Consider the following 15,074-nt stretch of genomic DNA (forward strand, 5'->3'; position numbering starts at 1 on the left):
TCCTTTGATGGTTCCCACCACAGGGTGTGTAAGTCACCAGGACCAACTCAAATATGCAGCAGTCTCCACCAAGTACATGTCCTTTCCCTAACCCTACACAGACATTCTCAGTGCCCAGAAGACAGCCATGTCTCCTTATGTGACATTCAACACCATTTCTATCAACAGCTTTAGAAAAAATCCAAAGGACAAATCATCCTTTTTATTCCTTTCCCTATGGAGTGAACTGGGGAGAAAGAAAATCTTATTATTCTCCTTTGGGACATAAAGAACATCATTGATAAAACACAGCAGGGCGGTGGAGCAGCCACAGAAATTATTCACTCCCTTTCTTGCTTGTGGGTGGAGACTCGTGCACTCAAAATCATCAGACTTCACATCAGGCTGATTTAATTGGATTTATTGGAGGAAAACAATTAGTCATCCCTTTAAATTGTCAATATGATAGAAATCTTGATATGTATACATGATTGTCAAGGCAGAGAACCACTTGCGATGTAGCCCCATGAACAATTTGCAGAACTGCAAACTCATTACAGATAAAACTTTTGCAATGCCTTAATACATGCATGGAGTAAATACACATTCTCCCTTCTTTTTGGACATGGATGCTGTTATGAACTTGTTATCAATCACAAGACCTGCAATATTAGGCACACTGACATTCCTTGATTAAGATTAAAGCCTTTGTAGAAAACATGCTTGCATTTTCATTAGAAGTCAACTGAGGGATGTTTTGCAGTTGGGGATATTTGGGGAGTCACTATTCTGGGCAGACTAGGCTCTTTTTTCCTACTGTTTTCTGGCTCAAATAAAATATCTATCTAAAAAAAGGCCCAAATGGGCCAAGATATTGTTTCTCAACTAGAGGTCAATTTACACCAGGTCACTGATGTTGTGTTGACCAAAACATGAGACACACCAACTGAGCTGCAACCTTCCACCCTCCTCACTTTGGGGGTCATGCTTGGTCTAGTAAGACTCAGCATGTGTGATGCCATGCTGGGCTCAGGGGATGCAAGATGAGAGATGGAAAAGCTCAGAGCTGCTCCGAGCAACTCCCTAGGAGCTCCCACCCACCAGAACCCACAGCACACATCAAACCTCCTCATGGAGCCTCAGGCCAGGTGCTGCCTCAGCAATCTGAACTCAGGCTGGTTTACAGCTGTAATTGATGGTTTGTTGCCACTCAGTGATTTGGCAATGGCACAGCCCTGGCTGAGCACCAGCCTTGAAGGGGGGCTCAAGACTTCTCAGTGTTTTTGGCCACCATGGAGAATAATTTCCAAGGATGGTGCTTGCTGCCCAGGCCTGCTGCTTGGCATGCCCTTGCCAGGGACACAGAGCAATTCCCAGTCCTTTCAGATGACTCTGCTTTGAGTGTTGGGAACTCAAGGATTTTCCACACAGCAGCCACGCAGGAGCTGGGACCACAGCCCAGGCGATGCCCTCAAGAGGTTTGGGCTGGAGCAATCCTGTATCCTGCCTTGGAAAGACCAGCACAGATGAAAATGGGTCAATGACTAAGGGAAGAGAAGGCAAGGGCATGGTTTCCATGTGGAAGAAGGAAAAGTACCACACCTAACTCTTCCATGGATAAATGGTATTACTTGGAGGTTCAGGGATTAAGTGGTAGTATTTAGGTGGTGATGCTTTGGAAAGGATGGGATAGTTTAGCTCAGCTCTCTGCCCTATTTTGTGCAGGCAAAGGATCACAGCATCTTGGTCCCCAAAATGCAGTTCATTCTGCAACAGGTGAGAAAGAACTATCTTGCAGGAAGAGAAAAATTCTAAGTATTGAGTGAACCAATCTGAATTTTCACTAGAAAAAATGAACCAAAAGGAAAAAAGAAAAAAAACAAAGAGACACACCAACATGTTTCTTGGCAGCTCTGAGAGTTAGTGACCCAGGGAAGTAATTTTTGATGCAGATCAAATTTGTAAGTGTTGTATTAAAAAAGGGATTCTCACCTCCCCAGCTCCCTGCTTCTACATCTGTGTATGTGACTGCTGCCTAATTTTAAGCTGCTCTGGATGGTGACTCTTCCTGTACATGCTGCACAGAACTCAACAGAAAGACAAAATACATTACCAGGCTTTGCAGTATATCTTGTTTACAAAACATCAGCTTTTGCATTTACTTAAACTTAACAATGGATTTTGAGTTACAGATACATTGAGTCATTGAAAAGCAATACATGGAAGTAACTCCCTCAGAGAGAAGGTTGGGTTGAAGTGGACAAAGAAAAGGCTCAGGAAATACAGAACCAGTGACCAGCAGTTTAATACATGCAGTGCAGTATCATGCATTTATTGGACAGTTGATGCCATCATTGGTTCAGCAGTGTTTTTCACAATGCTTGGGAGCACACATGCCCTGATTCCACTCTGAGTATGGAAAACCTGTAAGAGCCATTCCACTGACCTTAGCATTTATCAAGAGGATGGGGGAAAAAAAAAGCTACCTGGACAGATAAGTGGCACTATTTGTGGTGGGGAAGGGGGTCTTGAAATCCAGAGTCCAGGCTAAATTCTGCTACAAACACTATTTACACAGCTTTGACCCAACCACGCAAAGCCAGACAAAAAAACCTGGACCAACTCCTGATGACCCACTGGAGGGATCTGTGATCCCTGGGGCCACAGTGTGCACGTGCACCCACAAAAACACAGGTGTGTCACAGAGAGCAGAGCACCCCACAGGCTGGGAAGGCAGGACCCTGCTGCAGGGATGGGAGGGAAAACAAAAGGGATTGGGTAAAACTTGCTGCTGGGCATGAAGTATGGGATGGCTGGTTTACCAGGGGAAATAGGGGCTCATGCAGTGTTTGTGAGCAGGTTGCTGTTCCCTCACTCAGCCATTGCTGACAGTGATTTGCCAACTAATCCTCCACTCTTGGTCTTGATGCTGTTTTCCTTGGATACCATAGGCTCCGTGTGTGTTTCTGCTTTTTGCTTGAATGTGTGCTGGAGTTTCTGGAGCAAATAAGCACAATAAGGAAGGCAAAACTTCCTTCCCATTAATAATTTCTGGGATGCATCCGCCCCCCATTCAGACAGGTAAATATTCATGGCAGCAAGAACAGGAATAATTGCATCAAATGAGAATTTCCATATGCTGAATAGGAGCTACTTCTGTACCTTGGGGCTCAGCCTAGAAACTTATTTTGCCAGCAGATGAATCCCCTGATTCTTTGGAAAGAGCAAAAGGAACAGGCCATAGCCTGCATGATCTTGCTGGCAAAGTCAGTCTGGTGTTTTTATCTGTTGCTCATTCAGTGCTGCTCAGGGCTGGAGCTGTTATCACAGGAGGAAGTAATAGCACAGGTTTCCCTAGAGCTGATCTTGTTCATGCCAAGTTCACATCAAAGGGCAATATTCTCTCTGCTTGCCAATGGCTGAAAGCCATCTGGGTGTCTCTGCAGGTTTGCTTCCCTAAAAATAGGAAGGGGACAACCTTGGGGCCAGCTGCAACTGCATTTCATGGGCACCCTGGAGGCCCATGTTCTGGTTTGCAGAGGGTTTGGGGAGAAAAGCCTGAGATCAGGGGTTATGCTGGCCCTGGGACAGAAAAAAACTTAGGACAAGACCTGAATTTTATCAGAACCAGGCAGGGATCCAAAATAACTGGTAATAAAAAAAAAATAAAAATACTGTCAATAGCCATGGAGGTATGCAGGACACATGCACAGCAGAAACCCCTATTCATTGCCTACAGCAGAACTACATGGAGATGTCTACCAGTGGGATCACACCCCTTTTTGTGGTTTGATTCATGTCAGGAATGATGAACCAAATTTCTTGGTTTTATTTCAGCACCACAACCATAACACACACACAGGGCATAGGTAAAATATAGGTAAAATCCTACTTATATATATATATTTTTTTTGTACCCACTACTCTAATGGCACCTGTACAACAGCAACCAGGACAGAGGAGAGAGCAGCAGCAGCAGAGTGACACAGAGTGACACAGTCTCAGGAAAGCAACACTGCCAGGTTTTCCCCACACTCCTCCTTCCCCACCAGCCGTGTCGCAGGGCCAATATCCATTCTGTGCTGCAGAAGGGGTGATCCAGCAGAGAGTTAGGATGCACTGGGAATGAAGTCACATGCAAAATCATCAGCAGAAGCCCTTGCCACTGCAATACTGACTTTCAGCTCGCAGAGTTCACGGGCAGCCTGTCCTCACAACTTCTTCTGCAGGCTAAGGGGCCAGCTGGAGCTTTTCTGGATTTGTTTTTTTTTTTGTTTGTTTTGTTTTCCCAGCAGGAGCACTGCTGTTGGCATCAGAGATGGCCTCTGTGACTCTGGAGGTAAAAATCAACAATCAAAGCTGCAAGCAAAGAAAAAGAAGGGGAAGGAGCTGAGGAAAACAAGTTACAAAGGAAAATCTCATCGGTACCAGTAAAGTAAAGCAGAAAAGGATAACAAACAGAGTCCAGGCTGAAGTCCTCATGCAAGCAGCAAATCACAGATTGTTTAGCAGGACAGTTCATTGGAAAAGAGCCCAGAGTGATTTTTCTACCTTGTCCTTCACAGCAAGGCCAGCTGGGGATTTGTTTTGAAGCTTCTACTGTGGGGCTATTCAAACTTTCCCCCATGCCCACATTATTTTCTCTACCTTTGCATTCTCCTGTGAGAGTGGCTGAGCAGAAGCAGGCTGGGGCAGGGGAAGGACATGCAAAAGCACTGGAGCATCCCTGGTGAGCAAGGCTGGAGTGTTTCCCCTAACAGGCTGTGCTGCCAAGGGGCAAATGTCCCCAGCCCTGCCCCATAAATGTGGCCTGGGTGCTGCCCAGTCCCCCCAGATTTAACAGATTTACCCAGATTTAAACTGAGAGCTTTTAACCACGTGATGCTTCAGGAGAGATCTCTAAGCATTGGGTGAAGCTGGGTCAGGTTTCCAGCTGGGTTTCACTCACACCAAAGAAGAGCTCCCCACCACCAAAACTGTAGCAGAAAGAAACAATTTTCCTCACAAGTGCTTCTGTTTCTTATCTCATGATCCCAGCAGTTGATAGCAAGCCAAAGAGAATGATGACAAATTACACAACCAAGGCAGAATATTACTTGTAGAAACAAAACCAAATCACACTAATTCCAACAATGGAAGGAAAGAATACCCCTCCCCCCAAAAAAAAAAAAACAAAAAAAACCCACAGAAAGCACCCAGCAAGGAGGGGCAGCCAGCACAAGGGAACCCCCCCTGTGCAGGACAGCATGTCTGCCTCTGCTCCTGTCACTGCTCTTCATTTTGGAGATGGAAATCCACTGGCTTTTCTTTTTTCTGCAAGGTTCATTTGGATGCTGTATTTTGATCAGTGGCCACAGCAACTCCTGAGGTCAAGTCCAAACCAGACCTCAGGTTTCAGAAGAGGAGGTGCAGAGGGAACATTTGACCTTTAAAACTGCTCTACAGAGACAAAACTATTCCCATACTAAATCCTGCTTCTAGTTGCACATGTGTAAATGTGGGGAACTCCACTGATGCCAGACTGAGAGATTGTCTATTTACAGCCTGCAGCTGGAGCAGAACAGGGCCAGCCATGCTTATGAAGTCATGAGGGTTCAAAATACCTTGAATTTCTTGGGGTTGGAGTCTCTCAAAACTAAAACTTCCTTACTCAGGCTGGCAAAATAAAGTGGTCTTAGACTGAGTTTAAACTGTATTCTACTTGTGTTTTCATGCTTTTGCAGCAAGACATAAAGAGCTCAGATATAAATGCCAATAAAAAGTGCATGGTGGCAATGGCCAGGGTATGGGGACAGGAGTGTGACTTGCAGCAAGGAGATCCCCTGGCCTTCAGTCTGCCCAAATCTTGGTCAGAAGTCTTCACTGTGGAAATTATGTGTTTTGCTGTAACCCCCCAACAGTTCAGTGTCTGCTCTCTTTCCTGAAATGAGAAATTGAAGTTGCAGCCCTCCCTGTGTGAGCACCCATGGCAGGTTCAGCATGCTGGGGTGCACAGGGTGCACCCAGGGCTCACTCAGGTGTGCCACAGCCCTCTGAAAACAGGGAGCAACTTAACACAGAGGAAACTAGAGAAACTTGGTGCAACAGCTCCAAGTGCCACTGAAGAAGTGGCTGTTTCAAACAGTCAGTGCTCACTGCCACCTATTTTCCAGCAAAGTTTTTTCCCAGCATTTTTTTTCCCAACCCCAAGGTTTTCTTTTAGTATGATGGATGAAATCCCAGCTCTGCTGTGTGAAGTTGACCAACCAAAGCTGGAGCAGGATATAGAAGTCTCAATGAAAAATACCTATCTTATGGCTTTTCCCAGCACAAGCACTATTGCCTGACACATTCAGCTCTGTCTGTGAGTGGCTTTCACAATTTCATGTTCAGGATAAGTGAGGCAAGTGTGGCAACAAAGCATGCTGCAGGGAATTGTGCCTCTGGCAGGGATGAACCTGTCTGGGATGTGAGGGGCTCAGAGTGCCCAGTGAAGGGCATCTGCCTCTGCCACCTGCCTCTCCTCTCACCTCCTCAAAGCAAAATCAGATGGGAATTTCATTGAGGTAACCTGAAGGGAGGCCTTTACCAATTGGGCAAGTTTGCTCCCCTCTCTGTTTCAAGCTGCTTTAACGCACAGTTGTGGAGGCTGTTCCTGAAAGATGCACCAGCACAAAGAGCCTGGGAAGTGCATGCATTCAGTAATTAAAAAATGGGTAAATTGGGCTTGCTTTGGTGTATGAGCTTCTGGGGAGGAGGGAGAGCCAGTGCCCCCAGTGCTGCCAGCTGTGCCTGTGCCTTCAGTGAGGTCCTGCTCCCCCAGCTCAGCTCTCTGTGTCAATCCTCATCCTGATCATGATCAGATCCTACACCAGATCCTGCACTTTGCACCCAAGAACCTGCCAGTGTTTTGCAGAGGGTTTCAAGCACCCCTCCTCCCCTCTCCCCACTTTTGGCTACTCTGGGAGGTGCTGAGCACCAGCAATGACAGGCAAAGCCCCAAGGAGCTGTGGGTGCTGGGAATGTCTCTCATCAAGCCCTTGGGCTGGATGCACCCCATGCCAGAGGGCACTCTGTGGGGAGGCTGGTGAATTAAATATCTTGCTTGAGCAAATCAGTGGCAGAGGATGATGATTCCCATCCCTGTATCTTCCTTTTCTCTCCCTCTGCTCACAACACACAGTGCCTGGAAGGAGATGGGAGCTGCAGGATGAGACCATGCTCTGTCATTTCCCTTGCACAGCTCTGGTCAGCTCCTGCCTGACTTCCTGTACCTGCCTCTCCTCTGATCCCCAGCATGCAGGAATGAGGCCGAGGATGAGCTGACTCCCAGCTGGTGGCAATTTAATTCTCCCCATGGCTTTCAAGGAGGAGGATGGGGGGGAAAAGCAGCAGTTTCTTAATCTGAGCAGTAACAGCTCTGCTAAAGCCAGACAGACTTGCAGTCCTATTTCAGGAGCAAGAAATGGCATGCCATTGAAATCCTCCCATGTTGCAAAGTTAATGCCAGTTCCTACCTACAGAAATAGCCTATCCCCCAGCAAAGTGGAAGAGGGACATTACTTGAAGTAATTTTTAAAAGAAAAAAATATGCTCAGGAAAGTATTTCTATTTAAATAATCCAGTTGAGATGTTTGTAGTTAATGGAAAAAAAAATACAACATATACTGTTACCTACACTGAGAAAAGAGTAAATCACTGGGGGAAAGAATGAGTGTTCATTGGTTAGAACATTGCTAGACTCACATACATATATATATTCATATATATATATTTTTATATATATATATATATGTATATATATATGTACAGCACCAGAGACTGTTAGATTCCGTTCCTCCTGGAGTCGTTGCAGTTTGTGATAAATGAAACATTTCAGAATTGCAGTATAAAATATGGCCATAAAAAAATCTTCTTTCTTCTAGTCCTTGGCCGAGCAGGGCAGGAGGTGCCAAGGCCGCTGCCAGCCCCCCGTGCTCACTTGCTGCCGGTGTGCACCGTGGTCACTGTGGTGGCTCTGGGTCTCCGGTCCCCTCCCACCGCAGAAACGCCTGAAGAAGCAGATGAAACAAAACTACAGAGAGTGGATGGAGACATACCTAAAAGGAAAGCCAGAAAGACAGTTAGAAATGTTATTCTTTTGGAGGTGGGAGCTTGGGCGGAGAAGCTGAGCTTGTTCCGTAGCGCGCTACGGAGCGGAGAGGATTGCAGCTGGAATAGGGGCTGCTGGAGAGGATTGCAGCTGGAATAGGGGCTGCTGGAGAGGATTGCAGCTGGAGAGGATTGCAGCTGGAATAGGGGCTGCTGGAGAGGACTGCAGCTGGAATAGGGGCTGCTGGAGAGGACTGCAGCTGGAGAAGGGGCTGCTGGAGAGGATTGCAGCTGGAGAGGATTGCAGCTGGAGAGGATTGCAGCTGGAATAGGGGCTGCTGGAGAGGATTGCAGCTGGAGAGGACTGCAGCTGGAGAAGGGGCTGCTGGAGAGGATTGCAGCTGGAGAAGGGGCAGCTGGAGAGGATTGCAGCTGGAGAAAGGGCTGCTGGAGAGGATTGCAGCTGGAATAGGGGCTGCTGGAGAGGATTTCAGCTGGAGAAGGGGCTGCTGCTCTTCCTGCTGTGGTGGGTTGGCTGTGGTACCTCCACAGGACATCTTCTGCCCATGGTCATTCACCTACTGCCACCAGCAGCAGTGCACACCATCTCACAGGGACTCAAAGCCCAGTTTTGGTTCAGCCACACCAATGTCACAGTTCCAGGGCTGAAGACAAAGAGTTGTGGGGTTCAGAAATCCCTCCAGCATTGTACTTGTTCAGAATAATTTCCTCTCAGGCACATTAAAGATGATTAAATGTCTCACCATGGCCATCTAGCTAAATGAACAGAGCTGTGCACCTGGGCTAAGCACAGTTCCCTGGGCATCCTGGGAAGCTGCTGATAAAGAAGTACAGTGGGTCAAATTCATTGCTGAGTTCCAGTAAATCTAGAGGGACTGTAAATTTGTGTGACTTGGACATCACTCTAGTGACAGCTCACATTGCTCCAGGCTTTGCTGGATGTCTGCAGGGCTTCCAGCTGAGATGTAGGTTGATGTGAGGTTGAGTATCTCTTGAGTACCAGGATTCTGGTGCAACAAAAGCTGTTAGGTGGGGACCTGGCATGGTCACCTTGCTCTGATAAGATGCAGGCTCAGAGTGATTAGAAATACAGTTCATTTTTCCAGATTGGTGAATAAAGGATAGATGAAGCCTATATTAATATATTCTCAGACCAAAGTTTGGCCTTTTGACTTTTCAAGACCTTTTTGATACTTGTTGGGACTTTTAACTACTTTTCCATGCTTCAATGTGGCATTTCAATCTCATGGAGGATTATGCTGTACCTATATTTGGCCACATTCCATTTCCCATTGACATTTTACCACTTGGCATCACACTGCAATTTATCTAGTACATTAAAAATACAGAGCTCTAGGACCTATAAATAATCTAGGCAGTTCAGTCATGACTAAATTGAATAAACCAGCCATGGACTGAGAGTCAGGCCAATACACTTGAGAAACCCTAGCTGATTCCCTTAGGAACCTTTTCCTGTTTCCTGACAGGTGGCATAATCCAGCCTAATTCCTGATCTCTGCTCTGCCCTACTACAGAGGTTTTGGATGCAGCCTGACATAATCTACTGTCAGGCAAAGGCTGTACTTAGTTGTCTTCAGTGGTGTGAAATTGCTGCATTTGAAAGTATTTGGAGAGTTCAAAAAGTGTCTATTAATAGAATCAGGCAGCATTCTGTTGTGCAGTGGTGGCACAGCTGGATCGTGTAACTTGCTGCATGGGATCTTTCTTGTGCAAGGAGTCTGTACCCAGAGAAAGCTGCTGAGAAATACAGAGGTAGGACAGAGACCTCAGAGATCTCCTTTTTCCTATCAGGAGGTATTGGGTGGAATGTATTTGATTTGTCAGATCCCTCTTAACTCCTGTATTTGCTGCTGGCTCCCCTCATTGGTTCTCTGGGGCTCCAGCATCTTCTAACTTTAAATTATTTCTTTGAAGAAGAAAAGCTCTTCAACATTGTCTGCCAAGCTGGACTTTAACTGGGATGCTTGGGAATCTTCCAATATTTTTCTGCCTTGTATTTCTGGCATGTAAGAACTCATCCTATCTTTACACATCTGGTTTAATCCTTCATGTCCTGGTTGACTTCACCACTGCAAAATATGGCTGGATTCTTCACAGGGCTCTGTAATCGTTAAACAGATTTCTTTGCCTTCCCACCCTTCCTGTTCACACATGTTTTAACACTTTTCAGACTACTGATTGCCATTAATTAACACCATTTGAGGTTAATCAAATGGATGGATGGAGATTAATCACCCATCAGTTTAGCAGCATTAATCACCCATCAGTTTAGCAGCAAAGCATTCAACAGATGCTCTAGACCTGACTGGGGTCCAGCCTTGCCAAACTGCAGCAGGAACCAAAACCAAAGGATGTTTCTCCCACACAGGGGGTTTTCTACATGGCTGCATGGCCAGTGCATGGTTGGAGTGTTTTGAGGATGGTCAGCATCACTCCTTTGCAGTGCCAGGTATGGGCCAGGAGCACAGTGATGTTTTTTTGGCAGCAGCTGTAGGATTTGGTGCTGGGCATCACAAGGTATGAATCCCCACCAGGCCCAGTATCCAGAGGGAAGGGGGCTCTCTCCTGGCTCAGCCACAGCACAGGCTGAAAAAATATCTCACAGGGTACCCAGAAGGATGAACCCACCCCAGCTGTGGGGGAAACTCCACCCATGGGAGCAAGAGGAAACAGCTTCTGCACAGAGCCAGCGGGACTGTGGCTGGTGGAATGTCCTCATCAAGGAGCAGGGGGTGGCAAGCAGGGGTGGCAGAAGCAGAGAGCAGCATTTTCCAAAATCCATCCTGAGCAATAGGTGCTTTCAGCTCCAGGATAGTGCAAGGCACAGTCTAGAAATGACTACTTCAGTCCACAGCAAAGCATTCCTTTTTAGTGTTGCACTTTAACCACCCAAGCTGTAAAGTCCACATTCCTCCATTTAATGATATAAAATATCTACAGATGGACAGGAGAGAAAAAAAGAAATGCTCAGAAGCCAGAGAATAAACAGGCTTCATTGCAAAGGATGCATTTCTGTCTTCCAAATAATCCCTTTGCTGCCATGTCCCCTTCCCTGGCATTCAGAAAAAATATATATCCCAAACATCTGAGTCCAGTGGGCAGCTTGCAAATATCAATTACAGCACAAAACAAAGATGGCAGAGGGCCAAGTCCCACAGTGGTGCAGAGCCTGAATCCTGCTCAAACAAATGAACCTCTTTGTGCAGGAGCTTAACTTGGACCCAGCTTCTCAAGAGAGAAGCTGGGTCTGACTGGCAGGATCAGTCTTCTCCATGGAAATGGAAAGTAAGGCAATTTTTACAGAAAAATGCCCTATCATAATACTGTAAACTCAAACAATTTGATTAAACTTTTTCAAATTTCAACCAAATACAAAATTTTGTTGCTGAGGGGTCTGGGTCTTTTTCCCAAGCAAAAGCCCTTTTTCTCCACAAGAAACAGTGATTTTCTCCCAAAAATCACCGAGCTAAAATATCTTTTTTTTTTTGGTTTTTTTTTTTTCAGAAACTGCAACACAATTTTTCTCGCCAGCCACAAATGACAGCCCATTTCAAACCCTCACTTTAACCACCTGCTTGCACAAAGCCAAACCTATGGGCAGCGAGGACTGCAGCCTGGGGGGCAGGGTCGGGGGAAAACGGGGATCCCGTGGATTTTCTGGGCTCGCCCAGGACGTTGGCTACTCACAATCTTTGCGCGTGGCCGTGTCGGGGAGCGGCGTGGCCAGGCTGAGGGTGCTGGACACGCTGGCGCTGGCGCTGTCCAGGCTGCTGCCCAGGTGCAGCCGCCGCATGTGCCGCACCACCGCCGTGGCGTTGAACGCTTGCTGCAGAAACGGGGCGAGAAGGAAACGGAGAATGAAAACAGCTGGAGGCAGAAGGGTTGCTGGTGCTCCTCTCCCGGCTGCTCAGAGTGTCAGAATGGGAATAAGCCGGTTATCTTTCAAATTTTTCATGGATTTTAAACTAGGAAGTGCATTAGCAAACCTTGGTGGATGCAGCAGCCTACAAGTGTCAGAACCCTCTTGGAAATTCCTCTGGCTGCCCTGGAGGGCTCGAGCCCCTGCCCAGGGGGCTCAGAGACCTTGGCACAGAGCCCAAGACTCCTGTGCCTTTGATCTTGACCCATGGAAAAAATTACCAACCTTTATATGAAGAATTACAAGTCAAGAGAGTTTAAGTAAAATAATAGTTTATCACAGGGTGAAAAACAGATTTTTTGGGTTTTTAGAATGGGGCTTGGGGTCCCAAGATGGAGGAATCTGGGTGTGTCCAGTCTTTCTCCTTCTTCTTGGCCTTCATCTTCTGGGTGATGTTGGCACTTTTAGATTAGTTTAGAATAGAAGCTCACTGTCTAACATAGTGATAGGTATTGGGAAATTACAGTAAATAATGTACACATAGTTTTTAGTGACAGCAAAAAGACAGCACCGCCTCTGAGGTGGGCAGTGTGCCTCAACCTGACCTGCCCGACAGACCTCAGCAGGCCAGAGAAAGAATGTTATAGATAAGAAATAATAAACAACCTTGAGAATGAGAACAGAAAAATCCTGACTCCTTCTTCAGCTGCTGGGCTGGGAAAAAGAGGCTTGGCCGTATCTCAGAGTCACTCACAAGCAGAGATTGTGAGATACAAGAAAGTCATATTTGACAAACCCATCCCTGGCCCAAGAGGCATTTCTTCATGTCCCTGCATGGTGCTGACCCCACTCCACCAAAAACCAGGGGACCTTTAGCTATGAGCAGCCCCAGCTCAATTTCTCACACTTTTTACATCTGGTACTTGGCAAACACCATCATGTATGAGAAGCCCTGCGGGGTCATGTAACTTAAGCCTGGACGAACCATTTTGACCACAATTTTGGGCCACAAAAGCACTACCCTGCTGCAGGGTGGCTGTATGGCAGAGCTGTGTGTCAGTGTCACCCCTCAGGACAGGACACTTACTCTCCATTTGCTTTTTGCAAAGTTCTTCCGGATCTGAGCGCTGACCGACTCGTGGATGTTTTTGTTGAGTGCTGTATCTCCAGCAATCCTGAAATGGACAGAGCAGGCACATTTTAAGAGATCTTTTCCTCCCCTTGAACACTCTGACTTTTCACCCACACCTCCTTCCAGGTGTGACCACACCTGCAGTGACAATGATTTCATTCACAGATGGGCTCAAACTTCCCATGGCTGTCTCTGCTGGCAGCTGCAGTGGAAAATCTGGGGCAATAAAAGCCAGTGTAGATAAGGTTTGTAAGTCTGGCAGCTACAAAGAGGTATGGGCTGATTTTGTTGGTGCATGGCTGCTTTCTATCACCATTACAGCCCCAGATGAAAACATTCTACCTTTTTTTTTTCCTTTACATCCAAAGATTTAACATCAACAGGCTGAGACTACTTTTAGCCTCAGCTATGCAGAAGCTTCCAGAGCCACTCCAACCTGTCTGATTTCTGTTTGCACTGGAGATTTCCCTGCCACCCTGCAATGTAAGTAGTCATTCATCATGATTAATGTAGATTTACAGAAAAGCAGAGACATGGACACTCATTGAAGCAGCACAGGCTGCACAAAGAGCTTAAGCTGAGCAATACTTAACCTAAAATAATTGATTGATCTTGCATAGTTCCTTTAAGAGATTAAGATACATTCATATCTTCACTGAACTCTGTTATATCAAGGGGATTTTTTTGATTCATTTAACTCCTCAAGGCATGAGATCTGTTGGAAGAGCAGGCACTGCAGTGAACTGATGTTGGGCCATGTGCTGGGGTAATTAGTGCTATCTAAAGTAGGTGATGCAAGGAGGCAAAGATTGCCTTGTATGTTGTATGTGATACTTCCAGAAATTAATTTTTTTAGCCACAGTGTAGAAAAACAATGTGAATTAGCAATAAAAAAATATAAGAAATTTAATAATCCACCAGGACCAGAGTCTCCCAGTCTGAGGAGCTCCAGCAGGATAATCAGAAGGTCTGGGGGACTCAGCAGTCATCTAGTCCTTCTGCCCACCCCAGCACTGTCAAAATAATTTTGACAAATATTTGGCAAACCAGTCCCTAAAGATCTCTGAGAGATGGAGACTCCTCAGGCATCCTATTCCAGTGCCTCACTACCTCCTAGAAGACATGGAAAATAGTTTATTCCCTTTGTCTTTGAAGCATCCTTTCACATATTTGAAGCCTGTTATCATGACTTCTCTCAGTCTTCTCTTCTCTAGACTAAACAAACTGATTCTTTCCCTGTTTCTTCATAACTCATGTTTTCTAATCCTCTGATCTAGTGAGCTCCTCTGGACTTTCTCCAACTAGTCCACATCTTCCTTCGAAGGCAGCACCCAAACTTTCTCTGTTTTCCAACTAAGGCAGCAGAATGGCAGCATTGCTTTGTGCTTTTAAAAGAAAAAACTCTGCTTACATACCCCAGTCTGCTGCTTCCATTTATGTGTCCCTGTGTTGGAGACACCCCTTTCACTCTGCCCAGATCGTTCCAAACTGCTCTTCTAAGGACATGCTGCTTTTTCTGCCTTCATGCCCTTGGCACATCTAAGAAGTACTGAGACCAGCCTTCTCCAAATTCCTGCCCCCCTTCCAGTGGACAACAATCTGCCAGGATCTTCACCAGAGAGATGGGAGGAATGACTTACCCTTGGGAGGAAGGACTAAACCCTCGTGTCCCAAGAGTAGAGACGCACCAATCCCACCCTGTTGTAACTGAGCTCATCTCTTGGGTTATTCAGGAGTGCTGCAGCATTGAGGGCAGGAGGAGCAGGGCTCACCCAGCTGGGAAGGGCCCTCCCTGCCATGGAGCCTCTGCCTCAAGCAGACAGATGGACTGGGCAAAGCACAGCTCCCAAATGGCACCTGACTTCCTCTCCTGGGGGCCCGTGCTGTTGATAGAGAAAGGGAGGTGTTTGGCTGAAAACTGGATGATCTTCAGATCTTCCTTTGAAGATGATTCCTTCTGATCACCTTTCCCACTGACAGCAAGGCAAGCTG

At 46.4% G+C, this 15,074-nt stretch overlaps 1 protein-coding gene across 4 annotated transcripts in view; it reads right to left on the minus strand.

Moving 5' to 3' along the window:
* Positions 1–385: 385 nt before the first annotated feature.
* The window catches only part of CAMK1D (calcium/calmodulin dependent protein kinase ID), a 220,500-nt gene continuing 205,811 nt past the window's right edge, over positions 386–15,074 (minus strand). The window contains exons 9-11 of one of the 4 annotated variants that reach the window (XM_071424095.1): positions 13,038–13,125; positions 11,779–11,917; positions 386–8,057 (exon numbers count right to left, since the gene is read on the minus strand). In XM_071424095.1, coding sequence (XP_071280196.1) covers positions 7,936–8,057; positions 11,779–11,917; positions 13,038–13,125 — 349 coding nt within the window. In that variant the 3' untranslated portion in view covers positions 386–7,935. Of the gene's footprint in view, positions 8,058–10,993; positions 11,026–11,778; positions 11,918–13,037; positions 13,126–15,074 lie in introns of those variants that run through there. The other 3 variants (XM_071424098.1, XM_071424096.1, XM_071424097.1) reach the window with 3 other exon arrangements.

The sequence above is a fragment of the Agelaius tricolor genome, unplaced genomic scaffold (genome assembly GCF_023055355.1).
Source record: "Agelaius tricolor isolate 1412-34295 unplaced genomic scaffold, bAgeTri1.0.p SCAF_3, whole genome shotgun sequence".
Lineage (NCBI taxonomy): Eukaryota > Metazoa > Chordata > Aves > Passeriformes > Icteridae > Agelaius > Agelaius tricolor.